The sequence below is a fragment of the Oncorhynchus mykiss genome, chromosome 13 (genome assembly GCF_057628025.1).
Source record: "Oncorhynchus mykiss isolate SJ-2025 chromosome 13, ASM5762802v1, whole genome shotgun sequence".
Taxonomy (NCBI): Eukaryota; Metazoa; Chordata; class Actinopteri; order Salmoniformes; family Salmonidae; genus Oncorhynchus; species Oncorhynchus mykiss.
In genome coordinates, this window is record NC_143034.1 from 2,392,085 (window position 1) to 2,418,880 (window position 26,796).

At 41.3% G+C, this 26,796-nt stretch overlaps 2 protein-coding genes across 2 annotated transcripts; both read right to left on the reverse strand.

Annotated features, from left to right (window-relative positions):
- Positions 1–2,050: 2,050 nt before the first annotated feature.
- LOC118938120 (uncharacterized) lies at positions 2,051–13,830 on the reverse strand. Its single transcript, XM_090194670.1, has 2 exons — positions 13,165–13,830; positions 2,051–6,407 (listed from the first exon to the last, which is right to left on the reverse strand). Exons 1-2 carry the CDS (start codon positions 13,577–13,579, stop codon positions 4,852–4,854), a joined length of 1,971 nt encoding a protein of 656 aa, XP_090050796.1. The 5' UTR covers positions 13,580–13,830; the 3' UTR covers positions 2,051–4,851.
- A 2,367-nt stretch (positions 13,831–16,197) lies between these two features.
- Positions 16,198–26,220, reverse strand: LOC118947145 (uncharacterized). Its single transcript, XM_090194657.1, has 2 exons — positions 25,356–26,220; positions 16,198–19,751 (listed from the first exon to the last, which is right to left on the reverse strand). Exons 1-2 carry the CDS (start codon positions 25,933–25,935, stop codon positions 17,521–17,523), a joined length of 2,811 nt encoding a protein of 936 aa, XP_090050783.1. The 5' UTR covers positions 25,936–26,220; the 3' UTR covers positions 16,198–17,520.
- Positions 26,221–26,796: the final 576 nt, after the last annotated feature.

Genomic DNA, 26,796 nt, shown 5'->3' on the forward strand with positions numbered 1-26,796 from the left:
GGCAGTCAGCTGCTGCTGCTCCAATACAGTATGAGGTGAGACGGTGAACTAGGCAGTCAGCTGCTGCTGCTCCAATACAGTATGAGGTGAGACGGTGAACTGATGTTGAACTGGGCAGTCAGCTGCTGCTGCTCCAATACAGTATGAGGTGAGACGGTGAACTGATGTTGAACTGGGCAGTCAGCTGCTGCTGCTCCAATACAGTATGAGGTGAGATGGTGAACTGATGTTGAATCATAATAATTAAGTTAATTAAAATTAAATAGTGAAACTGTTAAAAAAGAGTATGTCATATTAAATATATTAGGCTATTATTATCATATAGAAACATCATGGAATATTGTACATCATATTAGCATCAACATGCATTATTGTTTCATTAGATTTCACATTATACGGATATTTAATTTTTTCAAGTTCAGAAGTCAGAACCCATCACCTGCTATGTAAAAGAGACAGAAGAATGTACAATGGTCAATGCTATCTGGGATCCTTGGGACATCCCTACCCTCAACCCTACCGTAACCATTGTAAATGTCAACTTCAACGGGCTAGTGACGTCCCAAGGATCTATCTCTACCTGAAAATACATGATCTAAGTGATTAATAGTTGGTATTCAGCAGAGAGGTGAGAGGTCACACATGGTAAATATGTATGTCCCCTTAGCGGTTCATCACGTCAGCAAAAGGTAATATGTTCCATCATCCATGTTTATTTACATTAGTACAAAATTGTCCACTGATATTGGTGTAATTTCTCAACCCTTTTGGCTGTATGAAAGTTAATTTTCCCTCAGACACAAACATTTGTTCTTTGATATTATGAAGGTCATTTGTGAAGAATTTACTTTTCCCCACATCTCTTTACATTGCTTATGCATATTTGGTGGCTTGACTGCGTCGAAGGCCCATCCTGTTAAATCTGAACCTAATGGTGCGATCGGATGACAGGAATCACATTTAGGTGCCAGGTGACATAAGCAGAGCTGTGGGAGACCATCTCAAGCCCCTGGTAGAGCCGGGGGTGGTGTTTACCTCTCCAGCACGCCTTCAGCAGGCTGGAAAAGTGGGATTGATCCATTTGTTTGTGTCAATTTTCAGAAGTTGAATCATTTGATGCTGATTTTCATACTAAGAGGGACCAGGAGTCTGATGATTGGTCAGTCATTGGGTTAATTTGTTGAAATCAAATCAAGCTTTATTTATACAGCACATTTCAGACATGGATGCAACACAATGGATTCACAGGAAAAAACAATGAAACTAAACAAAAATATTCAGTACACAAACATAAGAGGATAAAAAATATAAATATAATATTAAAAACAGAATAATAACAACTGAAAGACTAATGAACATTAAGGAAATTCCATTGATTAAAATATTAATTGGATGCAACATCCAACCCAAAATATAAACTTGTTTTTTAGGAGGGGTTCTGAAAGACACAGGGGTGTCCACTGAAAGTTGACTAGTAACAACAACTGGGACATAAGACACCCACCACGAGACCCACTAAATCTGCCCAAGAAGAGGGAAACAAAAGAAAAACCCACACCAAACTTAAAGACAGGACGCAAACCAAAAAGGTGGAGCAACTAACAGTGTTGACTCTCCACATCTATCAAGACAACTGGAGCACTGGGCCAGACACTCTTAAATAGAACCTGGACCAGCTCAGGTGAAACACCTTCCCACTAACGAGATGGACAAGCCAGCACAGGTGTAACACCACCTGACTAACGAGGTGACACCAATCAGTGCGTCCTACTTGCTAACGAGCAAGACGTGCTAAAGTCCAACCTCAAAACATAAATGGAAAAACCAAAGCCTGGAACACCTTCCCCCTTAAGACAACAAATATATCCTATATTTTTGTTGGACACTTTTGCTCACCACTAACAGAAAACAACTTCCATTTCACATTATAATCAACTACAATGCTTCACCTTCACCAATATAAACATGGTGTCTACTGGCTGTCAACAATTAAAAACAAGAAAAAACACATATTCCTAAATAATAATAAACAATCATAATTTTTGTCTCCTTTTTCTTTCTATAGAATCCTACAACGCACTAGCTTCTAGAACTCTCGTCTTCCTAAAACTCACTAGCTTCTAGAACTCTCGTCCCCTTGGAACGAATCCAAACAAAACTCAAATCAAATTGTATTAGTCACATGCGCCGAATACAACAGTGTAATGCTTCATTACGAGCCCCTAACCAACAGTGCAGTTTCAATACGGAAAAGAATAAGAGATAAAACTCCAAATAAACACACTGGCTCAACGCAAAACACAAATCTTTTTGACTGGTCACCCCAGAGATAATCAGCAATCAAGTTTTCCTTACCACGGACTGATTTCAAGAGGAAACTCCTGTGATATCCGTAATAACTTTCCACCTCACTGCGGAGCTTCTCTCTCTTTTCAGGGTTCACTAGATAGGCATGTTGTTGGATCTGGGCCCAGTCCCCAATATCATGCTCTAGAACATTTGGTTTGGCACATGTGAGAATTAACCCTGATATTCTAAAAACAGGGCAACAATGTCAATATAATTGTACCAAAAATTGTCATGTTGGTTGCATGAATAAATATCACTACCAAATGTTACATGAAATGTAAATATGAAATATTTGATTGCATAGTCATATTTTCAATGTCTTTTCAATATAATTTTGCTTGGTGGGATAGCCCAATGTCAAAACACAGTTTTAACGTGTCCAAATCAATAACCAATATGCAGGAACAGTTTGGGGATAAATTGAAAACCTAAACATAACATGTGCTATTTACACAAACATCTGCCACAAAAATCACATTACTTGTATTTTTTAAACAAGCTCCTTATAAACTGCACAAGCACCAGAAACACTGTTGTTTTGACAAATAGCAATAAATCACTGATATCGATTAGGTGGGAAATTAGGTTGTACGTGCTGTTGAAACTGACACAACAAAAAAAAACACATGGAAATGGGAGATATAATTTACCTCCCTGGTTAGAGGACAACCTGCAGAAGAGTCAGCTACATTTGGGAGTGATGCATTAAATATAGGGGTCGCTAAACAAGGGAATGCAGCACTTATTTGCCATCACTCATCGAGATCATGCTAAAAAAAATTGTGAGAGAGGAGAGAGATGAGGTTGCACGTCCTGTTAAAACTAACAGCTCAAAAAACACACGGAATCTGGGAGTACATCCCTGGGAGTACATCCCTGGTTAGAGGACAATTTGTAGAAAACAGCACGCCACATTTTAAAGTGTTGCATTTTCATTCAAGTGGGTCACCAATGTGGTAAGTGTAACACAACTCCTAATTGTCCCTAGAATTTCTAAGCAAACAGCTGGAGGCAGGGCTTTCTCCTGTAGATCTCCATTTGAATGGAATGGTCTGCCTATCCATGTGAGAGACGCAGACTCGGTCTCAACCTTTAAGTCTTTACTGAAGACTCATCTCTTCAGTGGGTCATATGATTGAGTGTAGTCTGGCCCAGGAGTGTGAAGGTAAACGGAAAGGCTCTGGAGCAACGAACCGTCCTTGCTGTTTCTGCCTGGCCGGTTCCCCTCTCTCCACTGGGATTCTCTGCCTCTAACTCTATTACAGGGGCTGAGTCACTGGCAAACTGGTGCACTTTCATGCCGTCCCTAGGAGAAGTGTGTCACTTGAGTGGGTTGAGTCACTGACGTGATCTTCCTGTCTGGGTTGGCGCTCCCCCTTGGGTTGTGCCGTGGCGGAGATCTTTGTGGGCTTTACTCGGCCTTGTCTCAGGATGGTAAGTTGGTGGTTGAAGATATCCCTCTAGCGGTGTGGGGGCTGTGCTTTGGCAAATGGGTGGGGTTATATCCTTCCTGTTTGGCCCTGTCTGAGGGTATCATCGGCCACAGTGTCTCCTGACCCCTCCTGTCTCAGCCTCCAGTATTTATGCTGCAGTAGTTTATGTGTCAGGGGGCTAGGGTCAGTTTGATATATCTGGAGTACTTCTCCTGTCTTATCCGGTGTCCTGTGTGAATTTAAGTATGCTCTCTCTAATTCTCTCTTTCTTTCTCTCTCTCGGAGGACCAGGCCTCAGGACTACCTGGCATGATGACTCCTTGCTGTCCCCAGTCCACCTGGCCGTGCTGCTGCTCCAGTTTCAACTGTTCTCCCTGCGGCTATGGAACCCTGACCTGTTCACCGGATGTGCTACCTGTCCCAAACCTGCTGTTTTCAACTCTCTAGAGACATCAGGAATGGAAGAGATACTCTTAATGATCGGCTATGAAAAGCCAACTGACATTTACTCCTGAGGTGTTGATCTGTTGCACCCTCGACAACTACTGTGATTATTATGACTTGACCATGCTGGTCATTTATGAACATTTGAACATCTTGGCCATGTTCTGTTATAATCTCCACCCGGCACAGCCAGAAGAGGGCTGGCCACCCTTCATAGCCTGGTTCCTCTCAAGGTTTCTTCCTAGATTTTGGCCTTTCTAGGGAGTTTATACTAGCCACCGTGCTTCTACACCTGCATTGCTTGCTGTTTGGGGTTTTAGGCTGGGTTTCTGTACAGCACTTTGAGATATCAGCTGATGTAAGAAGGGCTATTTAAATACATTTGATTTGATCCGATATAGTACTCTTCCATTTCAGAGACTGGATTTTCCCCATGAGGCTAATATCCATAACATGTTGAAATCAATTCATAAGGGGGCCAACGTTTAGGCTTCTACATTGTGAAATCATTACAATACTCCTCATACAATGTAAAAAACATTCTACATTGTGACATTAATTCACTGAAATCATGAAACAACTCCTTCATGTATGTATTTTCTAATATTTGATCAGAGATCTTTTATCAGAATTCAATCCTGTGTGTTCTCTGGTGTAGAGTCAGATTGCCAGATTGACTAAAACTCCTCCCACATTGATCACAGCTATAAGGTTTCTCTCCTGTGTGTGTTCTCTGGTGTAGAGTCAGGTTGCCAGATGTAGCAAATCTCTTCCCACATTGATCACAGCTATAAGGTTTCTCTCCTGTGTGTATTCTCTTGTGCACTCTGAGATCTCCAGATTGACTAAAACTCCTCCCACATTGACCACAGCTATAAGGTTTCTCTCCTGTGTGTTTTCTCTGGTGTAGAGTCAGGTGGCCAGATGTAGCAAATATCTTCCCACATTGATCACAGCTATAGGGTTTCTCTCCTGTGTGTATTCTCTGGTGTAGAGTCAGATGGCAAGATCGACCAAACCTCTTCCCACATTGATCACAGCTATAAGGTTTCTCTCCTGTGTGTATTCTCTTGTGCACTCTGAGATCTCCAGATTGACTAAAACTCCTCCCACATTGACCACAGCTATAAGGTTTCTCTCCTGTGTGTGTTCTCTGGTGAACTGTCAGCTCTCCAGATTGACCAAAACTCTTCCCACATTGATCACAGCTATATGGTTTCTCTCCTGTGTGTATTCTCTTGTGCACTCTGAGATCTCCATATTGAATAAAACTCCTCCCACATTGACCACAGCTATAAGGTTTCTCTCCTGTGTGTATTCTCTCGTGCACTCTGAGACCTCCAGATTGACTAAAACTCCTCCCACATTGACCACAGCTATAAGGTTTCTCTCCTGTGTGTGTTCTCTGGTGTAGAGTCAGGTGGCCAGATGTAGCAAATCTCTTCCCACATTGATCACAACTATATGGTTTCTCTCCTGTGTGTGTTCTCTGGTGCACTCTGAGATCTCCAGATTGACTAAAACTCCTCCCACATTGACCACAGCTATAAGGTTTCTCTCCTGTGTGTGTTCTCTGGTGTAGAGTCAGGTGGCCAGATGTAGCAAATCTCTTCCCACATTGATCACAGCTATAGGGTTTCTCACCTGTGTGTATTCTCTGGTGTAGAGTCAGATGGCAAGATCGACCAAACCTCTTCCCACATTGATCACAGCTATATGGTTTATCTCCTGTGTGTGTTCTCTGGTGTCGTGTCAGCTGGTCAGATTGAACAAAACTCTTCCCACATTGATCACAGCTATAGGATTTCTCTCCTGTGTGTGTTCTCAGGTGTTGAGTCAGAGAGCCAGATGTTGTAAAACTCTTCCCACATTGACCACAGCTGTAAGGTTTCTCTCCTGTGTGTGTTCTCTGGTGCACTGTCAGCTCTCCAGATCGACACAAACTCTTCCCACATTGATCACAGCTGTAAGATTTCTCTCCTGTGTGTATTCTCTGATGAATTGTAATGCCTGATGAGGTTAATCTCTTCCCACAGTCAGAGCAGCAGTGAGTTCTCTTCACTGTGGGTCTCTGCAGGTGTTTATTGAGGTGTTCTGATCTGGAGAGACCCTTCTCTCCCTCTTCAGCATCATGAGGTTGTTGAGGCTCCCCAGAGGATCCACGATAGTCCCGTATCTCTCCTGTGTGAACAACAAAGTCAGACAGATGATTAAAGGCCCACAACAGCAGAAGTCCACTGTAAAAGGTGATGCCAACAGCGTAGCTATGATGTTGTAAAGCAATTGACGTCTGTAATGAATGTTAACATTATTTGACAATTGTCTTAAAATTAGCAAGAAAAGTCATATTTTTTCTTGTTTTCACATTAGTAGTAACATCGATGATTGTAGGCTAGAAATAGGATATTCATGTTGTTGAAACTCTAAACAGTGTGCCAGACGACTTTTGTTCTCCAAGGCCCCCTTCTGTGTTTGCTAAAATTGTGGCACGAGGGCAATTTGATTGCAGAAACTCCTCCCTGCTAATGAGGAAACCGATAGTTATGGATGTACTATATCTGCCTGGAACAAAAATGGTGAGCAAAGATTTTAGTTTTTCACAATGTATTCTGAATATGAATGGGGGAAAACTCAGGGGAGTAACCTCCATTTCCAGGTTGCTTATGAGAGCATTTCACACTACTTTGGATTATACATTTAAGGCTCATTTGAATGTCCTGCTTAATATAATGTTTGCTACAGTAGTATGAATTACAGTGCCTTGCGAAAGTATTCGGCCCCCTTGAACTTTGCGACCTTTTGCCACATTTCAGGCTTCAAACATAAAGATGTAAAACTGTATTTTTTGGTGAAGAATCAACAACAAGTGGTGCACAATCATGAAGTGGAACGACATTTATTGGATATTTCAAACTTTTTTAACAAATCAAAAACTGAAAAATTGGGCGTGCAAAATTATTCAGCCCCTTTACTTTCAGTGCAGCAAACTCTCTCCAGAAGTTCAGTGAGGATCTCTGAATGATCCAATGTTGACCTAAATGACTAATGATGATAAATACAATCCACCTGTGTGTAATCAAGTCTCCGTATAAATGCACCTGCACTGTGATAGTCTCAGAGGTCCGTCAAAAGCGCAGAGAGCATCATGAAGAACAAGGAACACACCAGGCAGGTCCGAGATACTGTTGTGAAGAAGTTTAAAGCCGGATTTGGATACAAAAAGATTTCCCAAGCTTTAAACATCCCAAGGAGCACTTTGCAAGCGATAATATTGAAATGGAAGGAGTATCAGACCACTGCAAATCTACCAAGACCTGGCCGTCCCTCTAAACTTTCAGCTCATACAAGGAGAAGACTGATCAGAGATGCAGCCAAGAGGCCCATGATCACTCTGGATGAACTGCAGAGATATACAGCTGAGGTGGGAGACTCTGTCCATAGGACAACAATCAGTTGTATATTGCACAAATCTGGCCTTTATGGAAGAGTGGCAAGAAAGCCATTTCTTAAAGATATCCATAAAAAGTGTTGTTTAAAGTTTGCCACAAGCCACCTGGGAGACACACCAAACATGTGGAAGAAGGTGCTCTGGTCAGATGAAACCAAAATTGAACTTTTTGGCAACAATGCAAAACGTTATGTTTGGCGTAAAAGCAACACAGCTGAACACACCATCCCCACTGTCAAACATGGTGGTGGCAGCATCATGGTTTGGGCCTGCTTTTCTTCAGCAGGGACAGGGAAGATGGTTAAAATTGATGGGAAGATGGATGGAGCCAAATACAGGACCATTCTGGAAGAAAACCTGATGGAGTCTGCAAAAGACCTGAGACTGGGACGCAGATTTGTCTTCCAACAAGACAATGATCCAAAACAAAGCAAAATCTACAATGGAATGGTTCAAAAATAAACAAATCCAGGTGTTAGAATGGCCAAGTCAAAGTCCAGACCTGAATCCAATCGAGAATCTGTGGAAAGAACTGAAAACTGCTGTTCACAAATGCTCTCCATCCAACCTCACTGAGCTCGAGCTGTTTTGCAAGGAGGAATGGGAAAAAATGTCAGTCTCTCGATGTGCAAAACTGATAGAGACATACCCCAAGCGACTTACAGCTGTAATCGCAGCAAAAGGTGGCGCTACAAAGTATTAACTTAAGGGGGCTGAATAATTTTGCACGCCCAATTTTTCAGTTTTTGATTTGTTAAAAAAGTTTGAAATATCCAATAAATGTCGTTCCACTTCATGATTCTGTCCCACTTCACAAAAAAATACAGTTTTATATCTTTATGTTTGAAGCCTGAAATGTGGCAAAAGGTCACAAAGTTCAAGGGGGCCGAATACTTTCGCAAGGCACTGTATGTGTAATTATTGAAGAACCGTTAATGAGTATCGATTTGGGTGTTGTCAATAAAGTTACGATTTAATTTTTTATTTCACCTTTATTTAACCAGGTAGACCAGTGAGATATACTTCCTGTACTACCTGCTGGAGCGCGTGCTATGGGTGGGTGTTGCTATGGTGACCAGTGAGCCGAGTTAAGGCGGCCTAGCAAAGACTTATAGATGACCTGGAGCCAGCGGGTTTGGCGACAAATATGTGATAGCAAACTGGATGCAGTCTGAGTAGAGTGTTGGAGGCTATTTTGTAAATGATATCGCCGAAGTTAAGGATAGGTAGGATAGTCAGTTTTACGAGGGTATGTTTGGCAGCGTGAGTGAAGGAGGCTTTGTTTCGAAATAGGAAGCAAATTGTAGATGCTTAATAGGAGTCTGGAAGGAGAGTTTACAGTCTAACCAGATACCTAGGTATTAGTAGTTGTCCACATATTCTAAGTCAGAACCGTCCAGAGTAGTGATGCTAGTCGGGCGGGCGGTTGCGGGCAGCGATCGGTTGAAGAGCATGCATTTAGTTTAACTTGCGTTTAAAAGTAGTTGGAGGCCACAGAAGGAGTGTTGTATGGCATTGAAGCTTGTTTGGAGGTTTGTTAACACATTGTCCAAAGAAGGGCCAGATGTATACAGAATGGTGTCATCTGACTAGAGGTGGATCACGGAATCACCCGCAGCAAGAGCGACATCGTTGATATATACAGAGTCGGCCTGAGAATTGAACCCTGTGGTAACTCCATAAAGACTGCCAGAGGTCCGGACAACAGGCCAGGTTGATGAAGACGGCTGCACAGTACTGTCTTTTATCGATGGCGGAAATTATATTGTTTAGTACCTTGAGCGTGGATGAGGTGCACCTGTGACCAGCTCGGAAACCGGATAGCACTGCGGAGAAGGTACGGTGGGATTCGAAATGGTCAGTGATCTGTTTGTTAACTTGGCTTTCGAAGACTTTAGAAAAGGCAGGACAGGATGGATGTAACAGTTTGGGTCAAGAGTATCACCCCCTTTGAAGAGGGGGATGAGAGAGGTTGAACAGACTAGTAATAGGGGTTGCAACAATGGCGGCAGATCATTTTAGAAAGAGGGTCCAGATTGTCTTGCCCAGCTGATTTGTACGGGAACAGGATTTGCAGCTCTTTCAGAACATCAGCTATCTGGATTTGGGTGAAGGAGAAGCTGGGGAGGCTTGGGCAAGTAGCTGCGGGGGGTGCGGAGCTGTTGGTTGGGGTAGCCAGGAGGAAAGCCTGGCCAGCCGTAGAGAAATGCTTATTGAAATTCTCGATTATTGTGGATTTATCGGTGGTGACAGTGTTTCTTAGCCTCATTGCAGTGGGCAGCTGGGAGGAGGTGCTCTTATTCTCAATGGACTTTACAGTGTCACAAAACTTTTTAGAGTTAGAGCTACAGGATGCACATTTCTGTTTAAAAAAGCTAGCCTTTGCTTTCCTAACTGACTGTGTGTATTGGTTCCTGACTTCTCTAATAAAGTTGCATATCGCGGGGACTATTCGACGCTAGTGCAGTAGGCCACAGGATGTATTTGTGCTGGTCGAGAGCAGTCTGGTCTGGAGTGAACCAAGGGCTATATCTGTTCCTAGTTGCACATTTTTTTAAAGGGGCATGCTTATTTAAGGTGGTGAGGAAATTACAATTAATGAAATTACAATTAATGAACAATCAGGCATCCCCTACTGAAGGGATGAGGTCAATATCCTTCCAGGATACCCGGGCCAGGTCGATTAGAAAGGCCTGCTTGCAGAAGTGATTTTGTCTACAGATTTAGGGTTGTTCCTGGTGGGTTCCTTGAAAATGTGTGTGAGATTGAGGGCATCTAGCTTGGATTGTAGGACGGCCGGGGTGTTAACCTCACTAGGGTAGGGGGCACTATTTTCACCTCCGGATGAAAGTAAACTTGGTAGATTTGGATAGAAAACACTTTAAATTTTCCAAAACTGTTAAAATAATGTCTGAGTATAACAGAACTGATACGACAGGCGATGTTCTATGTTCTGATGGCTAGCATCTGATGGAGGTTCTAGCTATAAGGTCTAACAAAAACAGCAGATCCATATCATATTGGGTGAGGCCGGTTTCCGGAAGGTATATTTAATTTAAAAATGAAAAGGATTGAAATATATTGCAATATATACAAAAAAGATGAAAAAAACATTCCATTTACAACAAACACGTCTTAACGCTACGCCATCTTGGATTACAAAATGACTCAGTTAAAAACCATTGGATCTAGCAAACTCAAACTATTTAGTATTTCTGTGCCCATGAAAACTGTTTTCCCAGCGTAACATAAGGAGCCACTAAATGATACATAGTTCGAGTGCATTTCAGAATACAAAACAACTGTCTGACAGCAAGATCCCTTATTTAAGTTGAAGTTCATCATACGACAAGAATAACGTTATGACTATAACTACTGTTCCCTGAAGGAGGGAAACTAGGTACAACATACTATTAAATACACACGTTATGACTATAACTACTGTTCCCTGAAGGAGGGAAACTAGGTACAACATACTATTAAATCCACGCCTCGCTGGAAGCCCCGCCTTCTACAGGTGATGAGTGAGGCTGATGACGAGCGGCTCCCTCCGGTCAGGTTGTGTTGACGAGCGGCTCCCCCCGGTCAGGTTGTGTTGACGAGCGGCTCCCCCCGGTCAGGTTGTGTTGACGAGCGGCTCCCCCCGGTCAGGTTGTGTTGACGAGCGGCTCCCCCCGGTCAGGTTGTGTTGACGAGCGGCTCCCCCCGGTCAGGTTGTGTTGACGAGCGGCTCCCCCCGGCCAGGTTGTGTTGACGAGCGGCTCCCTCCTGTCAGGTTGTGTTGACGAGAGGCTCCCTCCTGTCAGGTTATGTTGACGAGCTGCTCCCTCCGGTCAGGTTATGTTGACGAGCTGCTCCCTCCGGTCAGGTTATGTTGACGAGCAGCTCCCTCCGGTCAGGTTATGTTGACGAGCGGCTCCCTCCGGTCAGGTTATGTTGACGAGCGGCTCCCTCCGGTCAGGTTATGTTGACGAGCGGCTCCCTCCGGTCAGGTTATGTTGACGAGCGGCTCCCTCCGGTCAGGTTATGTTGACGAGCGGCTCCCTCCGGTCAGGTTATGTTGACGAGCGGCTCCCTCCGGTCAGGTTATGTTGACGAGCGGCTCCCTCCGGTCAGGTTATGTTGACGAGCGGCTCCCTCTAGTTATGACGTCGAGTAATTTGTGTGTCTTAATTATTTAATTAAACAGAATGCTTCACTTCACTAGGGTAGGGGACAGCATTCAGAATTTTAGATCAAAAGCGTGCCTAAATTAAACTACCTGCTACTCAGGCCGAGAAGCTAGGATATGCATATAATTAGTAGATTTGGATAGAAAATATAAAGTTTCCAAAACTGTTAAAATAATGTCTGTGAGTATAACAGAACTGATATGGCAGGCGAAAACCTGAGGAAAATCCATCCAGGAAGTACTATTATTTTGAAAGGCTGTTTTTCCATTGAAAGCCTATCCACCATACAAAGACTTAGGACCCAGGTCACGATCTCTATGGCTTCTTCTACATGTGGTCATTCTTTAGGCATTGTTTCAGGCTTTTACTCTGAAAAATGAGGGAGATACATATCCACCATAATTTGCAAATAAATTCATAAAAAATCCTACAATGTGATTTTCTGGATTTTTTTTCAAATTTTGTCTGTCATAGTTGAAGTGTACCTATGATGAAAATTACAGGCCTCTCATCTTTTTAAGTGGGAGAACTTGCACAATTGGTGGCTGACTAAATACTTTTTTGCCCCACTGTACATCCTAGAAACCTGGTTAAACTATCATTATGACATCATGGATGAATTCTAGAATATACTATATAGCCTAGAAACCTGGTTAAACTATCATTATGACATCATGGATGAATTCTAGAATATACTATATAGCCTAGAAAACTGGTTAAATTATCAATATGACCTCATGGATGGCCAGTCCTTGTATTCATAGTGTAGTGAATTCAGGGAGAGGCCCTGAGCTGAACTCAAACCTGGGTCCAGCGACTGTCAAATCAACACCTTATAACTGTTACGCCAAGATGTCTGAACTTCTTGACGAGGTCGCTTGGTGTTCGGTTAAGGTTTCTTCAATATCGTTCTCTATGAATTTGAGAGTGGTTACACTTCTCCTTCCCCCATCCCTCAGCTGTTAACCAAGTCTCTGGGCAGACATTTTGTTGCTGTTTAAAAAAGACACAAAACCCAGCAATTTGCAGTTCAAACAATAACAAATCTGTCATTCCACCACTATTTTGGTAATAAAAGATTATGGGGTTGGAGAAATGTGACTACAGACAGACCTATGGATGCAAGGACTGACCATCCATGCTATCAACATTATAGTTTTAACCATGTTGAGGCGGCAGGCTAGCCTAGTCAATCAATGGCTGTAAATAAATAATTTAAAAGTCACAATATGGATGTAGCAATTGCAGATTTCCACCTTAACACCAAACATCAGTTCAACTGCAGAGTTTGTGCCTCTGTTGTTAAGACAGTACTTACCAGTGTTAATCAGGGAACGGTTTCTAAAAACCATCTTATGGCTAAATTCATCGTTAGAACCATTGGATGCCTTAAGATGCGTTTGGGAAACCGGGCCCAGATATCCAGGTTCCTCCTCTTCTTCCTCCTCCTTTTTCAATTTAAAAGTAATCTCCTCCCCCTCCTCTTTCACGCCATAAACTACATGCTCTCCTTTCACTGTACCACCATCCTCCTCTTTCACTCTGAACGCGTCCTCCTCTTCTTTCACAGTAAAGGCCCCACTCTCTACTTCTTGTTTTACTGTGATATCTTCCTCGTCTTTCACTCTGAACGCGTCCTCCTCTTCTTTCACAGTAAAGGCCCCACTCTCTACTTCTTGATTTACTGTGATATCCTTTTCTTCATTAGAAGGAGAGTAGCTTTGTGACCGCATGGTCGGGGATGTTACCTAGCTAGGCTAATGCTAACTTAACCAGCCCGCTAGCTGACTAATAACAACAACACCATAAATATGAAATTAAATCGGATAACTAACTAGACGACAGTAGTGAGTTTAAAACACAGTGGCTAATATACACTAAAGCGTCTAAAGAGCTTTATTGGTTCGGCTATTTGTCTAGCAAGCTACCGAGGTGGCTGACGAACTGTTGTTGCTGTTGAAAGAAGCGTTCCGTCCACTAGATTATACGTCACACAAGCAGCATCGCCTTAAATTCCCAGACCGCCATCTGCTGACTGGAGTGGGTAACACAGTTGAGTAAAATGTATATTTTATCTTCAGACAACAAGTTAAAGTGTAGGAAGCATGAGTTTTAACTCACCAGTAAAACAATACAGTGTGGTTAAAGACTTAGTAAGCTAGTTGTCGTCACGATATGGTTACCTATAAGGACAAACAGTTATGTTTTTGCGTTATTACATATTTATTAACTTATTTTGTGACTCTTCCAAACTACCCACAATGCAGTATTTCTCAACGTCATATGGATGCTCTTCTCTGTGCTACTGAGTTTGTTTGCCAGTGTAACGGTGTAACGAAGTTACATGTTTAAAATATTGGTATCCTCTATTTAACTAGGCAATTCAGTTAAGAACAGTGCCTTAGACCTCTGCCCCGCTCGTGTGATAAAGGTATAGGATTCTGGGTAATCCACAGCAGATTTATGGAGAACTTGAAAATTGAGTGGTCCTGGGATAGAAAGGTATAAAATTGACATTACATCATTAAATCCACGTTTTAAATCATACATTAGCGATTTATGTTTTAGTAACTATTGTTGTTGGTTTGGTGTCAAGTCAGCCTCTCTTTATATGTTATTTGCCAAATCTCTGTTTTCCTTGTGGGTTTTATGCTAAAGATCCCTCTTTCAAGTTGGTATCTAACTGGAAAATGCATCTTCTTTTAGGAGTGCTATTTTTACCCTGTCGACTACTGATCATTCATCCACACTGTGTGTCTCATCAAAGCAGGTAATTTATGACAAATGTATAAAGTACATGTTTTATAAACTCATGAACACCAGCGAGTTTATCAGCCCGGTTTTGTTAGTTTTGGTGTATTATACTTCTTCGCCACCAGAGGGGGACTTTGAGTAATATTTCAGGTTAATTTGATAATTTTTTGCTACTAAAATGGATGACAGTTTATTCTGATGTAGTGAATATGAGACACATGGAAACAATTGATTCATTTATAATAGTAAATTAGGAATTAGTAGGAATTGTTAAATCCACTATACGATCACAATGACATTGATAGACATTTCAATAGTTTTTTTGTTAGTATATTACAGGGCACATTAATGTAGAATTGCTGTGGGAGTGGTATTTATATCCCGTCACTACTGATCATTCATCCAGACTCTGTGTGTCCCATCATTGCAGCTTTGGAAATAAATGAACTATCCATTCATTGCTCCTTCCTGTGTTGACTCACTGACTTGAGGGACCAGGATGGTCACACTAGGTCGATATCTAACTCAAGCTTCACCTCATGCTTTTCATGAACTGTGTGGTTGTGTTATCTAGTGGGAACCCGATAGCAGGGTAGGCTCTGGTGCCTTCTTGCCGTGGGCACAAAACAACAGAGGAAATTAACATGGTTGCTCCTTTATGTTTTGTCAACTTTTCGGTAGGGATGTTACGTTTGATACCGGAGCTACGAGGCACGTGTCCAAATCGCTCAGCAGTAAACTTCAAAGCAGTGTGCTGATTGATGCCTGTATCACTTTATCAGCAGCACGTGATCAATGACGTCTGAGGCTTCGTTTCATCGAACAACCACCTGATTGGTTTGGTATTGTGCTTGTTTGACACTGCAGGCGACTGCCAACTGACTGATCTTCAAATCACCTTACATCATAAATAACGACTCATTATTATTTATGCAGTGTGTCCCTTTATCAGCATTGATCAATGACTTTTGAAGATGAATTTTCTCCCATCATTCTCTATGTCTCTGATCTTTTGATCTGCAAACACGTTTCAGTTTTGTTAGTTTGGTTCAAAATGGTCTCGGTGCTGGTTGGCCTTTTTTTTGTTGTTGATACAATTGTCTGGAAAGAGCCAATGCTTCAGGAAGCTTTGTTTCCCCATCACTACTTTTCAGCATGTTTTCTGTGAATTAGACTACGGAAGTTTTGTAACTTTTTCCACCTTGGCTTACTGTTAGATGGGTTATAATTGGTCTCCGGTAGTTGGTCTCTGCTGACCATAACCGTGCTGGTTGGTTATGCTGTTTAGGCTAATAGCTAGTTGGCTAAATAGCAAACGTTAGCTGGCTGGCTAAGATAACTGCATGTAGCTAACATTCTTTGATATTTGGTTAGATGGCATTATGTATTTCCAAAACTGTGGTTTACTTTAATCACCCAAGTCATGAGCGCAAATGATTTCTAACTTAAAGTTCTACATTTGAAGTTATTTATGTTGTAGTTGACATCATAGGGAATAGGCTGGTCCTGCATATTACGTCACACCTGACTTTGGCATTCTTCTGAATTCTGATTGGTTTAATGTAATAACTCCAAATATAGAACAGTAAGGTGTAACTTTGCATTGGGAAAAATATTTTATTTAACTTTTTATAAACAATTACAAAACATACAAACGACAACATCATACAAACATGAAGTACATCACACCTGCCCAGACCCACTAGAACACACCTTCATCTCCATTAACTACATCACACCTGCCCAGACCCACTAGAACACACCTTCATCTCCATTAACTACATCACACCTGCCCAGACCCACTAGAACACACCTCCATCTCCATTAACTACATCACACCTGCCCAGACCCACTAGAACACACCTCCATCTCCATTAACTACATCACACCTGCCCAGACCCACTAGAACACACATCCATCTCCATTAACTACATCACACCTCCAACTGTCAGTTGGTTGCATGAATAACTATGATTACTAAATGTTACATAATTGTAAATATGAAATATCAAAACCAAATGTACACCCCTTTGTTAATATGTATTGGCAATACTTCACTTAATGGTGAGGCATGGAATAATAAAACATGTATATTTTGTCAGGCTGAATGTTTGAAATATGAGGTGATTTGAGTCATGCTTCTTCAGTAGTGGAATAAAGACAATTAGCACATGAATGTTGTCAAGAAATACTGGAGTGATGTCAGATTGTTAATAAATTGATTATAAACTCATTTATTATACTGCGTCCAGGCTGCAAGTTGAAATTAAGTTGTTTTCAAGTCATTGAAAAAAAAACGACCTGTAAAAGACATCTTAACTTTCACTTTCAACCAAACATATATTGGACTTCGGGCATCTTTTTAATGACATTTTGGGGTGTCCAAATCAATAACCAATATGCATTAACAGACATCTCAACTTTCACTTTCAACCGAACATATATTGGACTTCGGGCATCTTTTTAATGACATTTTGGGGTGTCCAAATCAATAACCAATATGCATTAACAGTTTGATAAATTGAAAAACATAAAATTTAAACAAACGTGCAACAATAATAATTTTACTTTTTAAAACAAGCTCCTTATAAACTGTTAAAACATTCTACATTGTGACATCATTAGAACACTCCTACTACAATGTTAAAACATTCTACATTGTGACATCATTAGAACACTCCTACTACAATGTTAAAACATTCTACATTGTGACATCATTAGAACACTCCTACTACCATGTTAAAACATTCTACATTGTGACATCATTAGAACACTCCTACTACCATGTTAAAACATTCTACATTGTGACATCATTAGAACACTCCTACTACAATGTTAAAACATTCTACATTGTGACATCATTAGAACACTCCTACTACCATGTTAAAACATTCTACATTGTGACATTATTTCATTGATATCATGAAACAACTCCTTCATGTATTTTCTGATGTTTAATCAGAGATCTTTTATCAGAGTATCTCTTGTCACATTGATCACAGCTATTAGATTTCTCTCCTGTGTGTGTTCTCTGATGTGATACCAGGCTGTTTGACTGAGTAAAACTCTTCCCACATTGAGTACAGCTATAAGGATTCTGTCCTGTGTGTGTTCTCTGGTGCAAAGTCAGCTGGCTAGATGTAGTAAAACTCTTCCCACATTGAGCACAGCTAAAAGGTTTCTCTCCTGTGTGTGTTCTCTGGTGTAGAGTCAGTTTGCCAGATTTAGTAAATCTCTTCCCACACTGATCACAGTTATAAGGTTTCTCTCCCGTGTGTATTATCTTGTGCACTGTCAGATCTCCAGATGAAGTAAATCTCTTCCCACATTGATCACAGCTATAAGGTTTCTCTCCTGTGTGTGTTCTCTGGTGTAGAGTCAGTTTGACAGATGTAGCAAATCTCTTCCCACATTGATCACAGCTATAAGGTTTCTCTCCCGTGTGTATTCTCTTGTGCACTGTCAGATCTCCAGATGAAGTAAATCTCTTCCCACATTGATCACAGCTATAAGGTTTCTCTCCTGTGTGTGTTCTCTGGTGTAGAGTCAGACTGCCAGATGAAGTAAAACTCTTCCCGCATTGATCACAGCTATAAGGTTTCTCTCCTGTATGTGTTCTCTGGTGTAGAGTCAGATGGCAAGTTTGAACAAAACTCTTCCCACAATGATCACAGCTATAAGGTTTCTCTCCTGTGTGTATTCTCTTATGCACTGTCAGGTCTCCAGATGAAGTAAATCTCTTCCCACATTGATCACAGCTAAAAGGTTTCTCTCCTGTGTGTGTTCTCTGGTGTAGAGTCAGTTTGCCAGATTTAGTAAATCTCTTCCCACATTGAGCACAGCTATAAGGTTTCTCTCCTGTGTGTGTTCTCTGGTGTGAAGTCAGAGAGCTAGATGCAGTAAAACTCTTCCCACATTGAGCACAGCTAAAAGGTTTCTCTCCTGTGTGTGTTCTCTGGTGTAGAGTCAGGCTCCTAGATGTAGCAAATCTCTTCCCACATTGATCACAGCTATAAGGTTTCTCTCCCGTGTGTATTCTCTTGTGCACTGTCAGATCTCCAGATGAAGTAAATCTCTTTCCACATTGATCACAGCTATAAGGTTTCTCTCCTGTGTGTGTTCTCTGGTGTAGAGTCAGTTTGACAGATGTAGCAAATCTCTTCCCACATTGGTCACAGCTATAAGGTTTCTCTCCCGTGTGTATTCTCTTGTGCACTGTCAGATCTCCAGATGAAGTAAATCTCTTCCCACATTGATCACAGCTATAAGGTTTCTCTCCTGTGTGTGTTCTCTGGTGTAGAGTCAGTTTGACAGATGTAGCAAATCTCTTCCCACATTGATCACAGCTATAAGGTTTCTCTCCCGTGTGTATTCTCTTGTGCACTGTCAGATCTCCAGATGAAGTAAATCTCTTCCCACATTGATCACAGCTATAAGGTTTCTCTCCTGTGTGTGTTCTCTGGTGTAGAGTCAGACTGCCAGATGAAGTAAAACTCTTCCCGCATTGATCACAGCTATAAGGTTTCTCTCCTGTGTGTGTTCTCTGGTGTAGAGTCAGATGGCAAGTTTGAACAAAACTCTTCCCACATTGATCACAGCTATAAGGTTTCTCTCCTGTGTGTATTCTCTTGTGCACTGTCAGATCTCCAGATGAAGTAAATCTCTTCCCACATTGATCACAGCTATAAGGTTTCTCTCCTGTGTGTGTTCTCTGGTGTGAAGTCAGTTTGCCAGATGTAGCAAATCTCTTCCCACATTGATCACAGCTATAAGGTTTCTCTCCTGTGTGTATTCTCTTGTGCACTGTCAGATCTCCAGATTTAGTAAATCTCTTCCCACATTGAGCACAGCTATAAGGTTTCTCTCCTGTGTGTGTTCTCTGGTGTAGAGTCAGTTTGCCAGATGTAGCAAATCTCTTCCCACATTGATCACAGCTGTAAGGTTTCTCTCCTGTGTGTGTTCTCTGATGAATTTTAATGCCTGATGATGTGAATCTCTTCCCACAGTCAGAGCAGCAGTGAGTTATCTTCCCTGTGGGTCTCTGTGGGTGTTTATTGAGGTGTTCTGATCTGGAGAGACTCTTCTCTGTCTCCTCAGCATCATGAGGTTGTTGAGGCTCCCCAGAGGATCCACGATAGTCACGTCTCTCTCCTGTGTGAACAACAAAGTCAGACAGATGATTAAAGGCCCACAACAGCGATAATCCAGGGTAAAGGTTGATGCCAACAGCATAGCCATGATGTTGTACAACAATTGACGTCTGTAATGAATGTTAAAATTGTCTTAAAATGAGCAAGAAGTCATATGTTGTCTTGTTTTCACATTAGTAGTAGCATCTAAGATTGTAGACTAGAAATAAGTTATTCATGTTGTTGAAACTCTAAGCAGTGTGGTAGAAGACTTTTGGTCTACAATACAGGCCCCTTTGTGTTTTCTATAGCAATTTGATTGCATAAACTCCTCCATGCTAATGAGGAAACCACTAGTTATGGATGTCGTATATCTGGTGTGACAAGATGAATTAAAATAATCTGCCCACTCCATCAAGCAATGGGGACAGCAACACAGGGCATTCACGGGACCTCATGGAACCATGGACCACACCTGCAGAAACTGGACAACAGGGGGAAGCAGAGGAGATACCTATCATAGACTTCTCCCAGCTGACGCTTGACATGCCACCTACGCCGCCTCAAGTGGTAGAAACAACCAGCTGGAATCATTAAGTAGAATCAGCCAACAGTAACACGGAAGCAGCAGAATGGGAGTTAGTAGTGCATGACCTAGATTTAGAATAAGAAGCTTCCATTTAGACACAGGTCTAAGATGACGTAATAAGCAATCTACCGTCCCAGTGTAAGCACTCAGTGTAAGCAATCTACAGTCCCCGAGTAAGCACTCAGTGTAAGCAATCTACAGTCCCCGAGTTAGCACTCAGTGTAAGCAATCTACAGTCCCAGTGTAAGCACTCAGTGTAAGCAATCTACAGTCCCCGAGTAAGCACTCAGTGTAAGCAATCTACAGTCCCCGAGTTAGCACTCAGTGTAAGCAATCTACAGTCCCTGAGTAAGCGGCCGGTGCAAGCAGCAGGGCAGTGTCAGTGTGAAAGTGTGGTTTAGCCACAGCTCCAGAAACTTCCGAACTTCCCCTGTAAAAAGGTATATAAAGAGAGCAGAGATCATAAGAGAGGCATGATCCTCACTGACATATGAGACAGACTTCATATGGAGAGTCATCATAGGTAAATTTACTATTGCACTATACGCTTGTTAGACGAGAACAACATTTGAGAACCGGATAATTTTGCCTAAGTACTTATTGGATCACTATCTGAAGCTACTTGGTTGAACTTTGTGAACCCGAAACTGAGTCTCCGAAACACAGGGGTCTAGACACCTCTTGATCACAGACAAAGCGGCAGTCACACAGTGAGACATCAGGTACAGATGTGATTAGCAATACAAGGAAACAGCCAAGTACCGGTTACAATATATTGACACAGAGTTGGAAGTGTATAGAGATATTGGAATTGGGAATCTAGCGTTAGTGCTGTGAGAATACCAATTACAGGAAAGTGACCAAGGGGCGGAGCATTAAAGGTAATTGAACTATTTTTGCTATTTAGTCAATATTGTTAGAAGTGTTAACGCATTTAAAGTTTTGCAATATTATCTGGCATAGCTTAAAGCATTAAGGATTGATTGAGCATTATTGATGTATTAGGAAACTGTAGAACCATTGAATTGTAATAATGTGTATAAGACAAAAAACAGTGATTTAATAAAAGCTTGAAACTTTGACAACTAGGCCAGATTAACGATCTGGAGAGCAAACGCCTTTAACACTCTCACTGAACAGAAAGTGACCCTGGTTATAGGTTAAAGTGATTGCACTAAAGAATATTTGGGGCGGCAGGGTAGCCTTGTGGTTAGAGCATTGGACTAGTAACCTGAAAGGTTGCAAGTTCGAATCCCCGAGCTGACAAGGTACAAATCTGTTCCTAGGCCATCATTGAAATTAAGAATTTGTTCTTAACTGACTTGCCTAGTAAAATAAAGGTAAAATAAAAAAATGTCATTGTGTGGACAATAATATATTTTTAGGAGAGTCAAAATATATACCAATACTAGTTTCCAAGTGACTACTAGCTGACGAGCATAATAATCAATAGAAGAAGTTATTAGGTATTGATATATACAGTGCCTTGCGAAAGTATTCGGCCCCCTTGAACTTTGCGACCTTTTGCCACATTTCAGGCTTCAAACATAAAGATATAAAACTGTATTTTTTTGTGAAGAATCAACAACAAGTGGGACACAATCATGAAGTGGAACGACATTTATTGGATATTTCAAACTTTTTTAACAAATCAAAAACTGAAAAATTGGGCGTGCAAAATTATTCAGCCCCCTTAAGTTAATACTTTGTAGCGCCACCTTTTGCTGCGATTACAGCTGTAAGTCGCTTAGGGTGTCTCTATCAGTTTTGCACATGGAGAGACTGACATTTTTTCCCATTCCTCCTTGCAAAACAGCTCGAGCTCAGTGAGGTTGGATGGAGAGCATTTGTGAAGAGCAGTTTTCAGTTCTTTCCACAGATTCTCGATTGGATTCAGGTCTGGACTTTGACTTGGCCATTCTAACACCTGGATATGTTTATTTTTGAACCATTCCATTGTAGATTTTGCTTTATGTTTTGGATCATTGTCTTGTTGGAAGACAAATCTCCGTCCCAGTCTCAGGTCTTTTGCAGACTCCATCAGGTTTTCTTCCAGAATGGTCCTGTATTTGGCTCCATCCATCTTCCCATCAATTTTAACCATCTTCCCTGTCCATGCTGAAGAAAAGCAGGCCAAACCATGATGCTGCCACCACCATGTTTGACAGTGGGGATGGTGTGTTCAGGGTGATGAGCTGTGTTGCTTTTACGCCAAACATAACGTTTTGCATTGTTGCCAAAAAGTTCAATTTTGGTTTAATCTGACCAGAGCACCTTCTTCCACATGTTTGGTGTGTCTCCCAGGTGGCTTGTGGCAAACTTTAAACAACACTTTTTATGGATATCTTTAAGAAATGGCTTTCTTCTTGCCACTCTTCCATAAAGGCCAGATTTGTGCAATATACGACTGATTGTTGTCCTATGGACAGAGTCTCCCACCTCAGCTGTAGATCTCTGCAGTTCATCCAGTGAACATGGGCCTCTTGGCTGCATCTCTGATCAGTCTTCTCCTTGTATGAGCTGAAAGTTTAGAGGGACGGCCAGGTCTTGGTAGATTTGCAGTGGTCTGATACAGTGGTCTGATCCATTTCAATATTATCGCTTGCACAGTGCTCCTTGGGATGTTTAAAGCTCGGGAAATCTTTTTGTATCCAAATCCGGCTTTAAACTTCTTCACAACAGTATCTCAGACCTGCCTGGTGTGTTCCTCGTTGTTCATGATGCTCTCTGCGCTTTTAACGGACCTCTGAGACTATCACAGTGCAGGTGCATTTATACGGAGACTTGATTACACACAGGTGGATTGTATTTATCATCATTAGTCATTTAGGTCAACATTGGATCATTCAGAGATCCTCACTGAACTTCTGGAGAGAGTTTGCTGCACTGAAAGTAAAGGGGCTGAATAATTTTGCACGCCCAATTTTTCAGTTTTTGATTTGTTAAAAAAGTTTGAAATATCCAGTAAATGTCGTTCCACTTCATGATTGTGTCCCACTTGTTGTTGATTCTTCACAAAAAAAATACAGTTTTATATCTTTATGTTTGAAGCCTGAAATGTGGCAAAAGGTCGCAAAGTTCAAGGGGGCCGAATACTTTCGCAAGGCACTGTACATAGGTAAAAGAGACTTGAAGGTAAGGAATTATAGGAGGAATCCATAACACTCAGAATATTTAAATAGGAGTATATCTATCCAAGACCTCATTCTAGACCGGAAAATAAGGGAGTGACAACGTGAACGAAGGAACAAACCCAACTCACGCGAAGGGCCATTACGAAGAAATAGAAGGGTTGGTAGGGCCGCACGGCTAGGCCCTTGTTACACCGCAGTAACTAAAATCCTAAAGTACTCTGCCCAGCCAGAAGACTGGGTAGAGGCATTTGCTGCAGGTATTAGGCAAAAGTCAGCACCGTGACACTGGTAATGAGGAAACCACTAGTTATGGATGTAGTATATCTGGTAATGAGGAAACCACTAGTTATGGATGTAGTATATCTGGTAATGAGGAAACCACTAGTTATGGATGTAGTATATCTGGTAATGAGGAAACCACTAGTTATGGATGTAGTATATCTGCCAGGAGCAAAAATGGTGAGCAAAGATTTTAGTTTTTCACAATGTATTCTGAATGTGAATGGGGGAAAACTCAGGGAAGTAACCTCCATTTCCAGGTTGCTTATGAGAGCATTTCACAGTACTTTGGGTGTTAATTGTAAGGATCGTTTGAATGTCCTGCTTAATATAATGTTTGTGTCGTCATTGCAAATCAAAAAACACTTCAACCAGTAAAATGCTTTTTGGCTTTTCCATCAACCTGACAATGAGGGTTTGTACACTGTTATCCATATTGGCCCACAACTTCACCTAACAACAAATATACCTGTAATGAACGAAGAAGCACTTTGGTTGTTGTTGCATGACATACTGTGGGTCAAAAAAAGTATTTAGTCAGCCACCAATTGCACAAGTTCTCCCACTTAAAAATATGAGAGACCTGTAATTTTCATCATAGGTACACTTCAACTGTGACAGACAAAATGAGAGAATATACTATATAGCCTAGAAACCTGGTTAAACTATCATTAGGACATCATGGATGAATTCTAGAATATACTATATAGCCTAGAAACCTGGTTAAACTATCATTATGACCTCATGGATGAATTCTAGAATATACTATATAGCCTAGAAAACTGGTTAAATTATCATTATGACCTCATGGATGGCCAGTCCTTGTATTCATAGTGTAGTGAATTCAGGGAGAGGCCCTGAGCTGAACTCAAACCTGGGTCCAGCGACTGTCAAGTTAACACCTTTTAACTGTTACGCCAAGATGTCTGAACTTCTTGACGAGGTCGCTAGGTGTTGGGTTAAGGTTTCTACAATATCGTTCTCTATGAATTTGAGAGTGGTTACACTTCTCCTTCCCCCATCCCTCAGCTGTTAACCAAGTCTCTGGGCAGCCATTTTGTTGCTGTTTAAAAAAACAACACAAAACCCAGCAATCTGCAGTACAAACAATAACAAATCTGTCATTCCACCACTATCTTGGTAATAAAAGATTATGGGGTTGGATAAATGTAACTACAGACAGACCTATGGATGCAAGGACTGACCATCCATGATATCAACATTATAGTTTTAACCATGTTGAGGCGGCAGGCTAGCCTAGTGGTTAGAGCGTTGGACTAGTAGGTTGCAAGTTCATATCCCCGAGCTGACATGGTACAAATCTGTCAATTAACCCACTGTTCCTAGTCCGTTATTGAAAATAATAATTTGTTCTTAACTGCTATACAGTGTTGATTTACATTGTTTCTAAACATTATAGTAAAAAAAGCTTATTTAGGGTTCTGATGGGGTAAACAGTTGAACTCCGCTCATGAGGCATGTGTTATATTCTTAAAGAATCAATGGCTGTAAATAAATAATTTAAAAGTCACAATATGGATGTAACAATTGCAGATTTCCACCTTAACACCAAACATCAGTTCAACTGCAGAGTTTGTGCCTCTGTTGTTAAGACAGTACTTACCAGTGTTAATCAGGGAATGGTTTCTCAAAACCATCTTACGGCTAAATTCATCGTTAGAACCATTGGATGCCTTAAGATGCGTTTGGGAAACCGGGCCCAGATATCCAGGTTCCTCCTCTTCTTCCTCCTCCTTTTTCGATGTAAAAGTAATCTCCTCCCCCTCCTCTTTCACGCCATAAACTGCATCTTCCTCTCCTTTTACTGTGACCTCCTCTTTCACTCTGAACGCGTCCTCCTCTTCTTTCACAGCAAAGGCCCCACTCTCTACTTCTTGTTTTACTGTGATATCTTCCTCGTCTTTCACTCTGAACGCGTCCTCCTCTTCTTTCACAGTAACGGCCCCACTCCCTACTTCTTGATTTACTGTGATATCTTCCTCGTCTTTCACTCTGAACGCGTCCTCTTCTTCTTTCACAGTAACGGCCCCACTCCCTACTTCTTGATTTACTGTGATATCTTCCTCGTCTTTCACTCTGAACGTGTCCTCCTCTTCTTTCACAGTAACGGCCCCACTCTCTACTTCTTGATTTACTGTGATATCCTTATCTTCATTAGAAGGAGAGTAGCTTGGTGACTGCATGGTCGGGGATGTTAGCTAGGCTAATGCTAACTTAACCAGCCCGCTAGCTGACTAATAACAACAACACCATAAATATGAAATTAAATCGGATTACTAACTAGACGACAGAAGTGGGTTTAAAACACAGTGGCTAATATACACTAAAGCGTCTAAAGATCTTTATTGGTTCGGCTATTTGTCTAGCAAGCTACCGAGGTGTCTGACTAACTGTTGCTGCTGATGAAAGAAGCGTTCCGTCCACTACATAATACGTCACACCAGCAGCATAACCATAAATTCCCAGACCGCCATCTGCCGACTGGAGTGGGTAACGCAGTTGAGTAAAATGTATATTTTATCTTCAGACAACAAGTTAAAGTGTACGAAGCATGAGTTTTAACTCACCAGTGTAACAATACAGTGTGGTTAAAGACGTAGTAAGCTAATTGTAATCACGATATGTTTACCTATAAGAACAAACAGTTATGTTTTTGCGTTATTACATATTTATTAACTTATTTTGTGACTCTTCCAAACTACACACAATGCAGTATTTCTCAACGTCATATGGATGATCTTCTCTGTGCTACTGAGTTTGTTTGCCAGTGTAACGGTGTAACGAAGTTACATGTGTAAAATATTTGTATCCTCTATTTAACTAGGCAATTTATTTAAGAACAGTGCCTTAGACCGCTGCCCCGCTCGTGTGATAAAGGTATAGGATTCTGGGTAATCCACAGCAGATTTATGGAGAATTTGAAAATTGAGTGGTCCTGGGATAGAAATGTATAAAATTGACATTACATCATTAAATCCACGTTTTAAATCACACATTAGCAATTTATGTTTTAGTAACTACTGTTGTTGGTTTGGTGTCAAGTC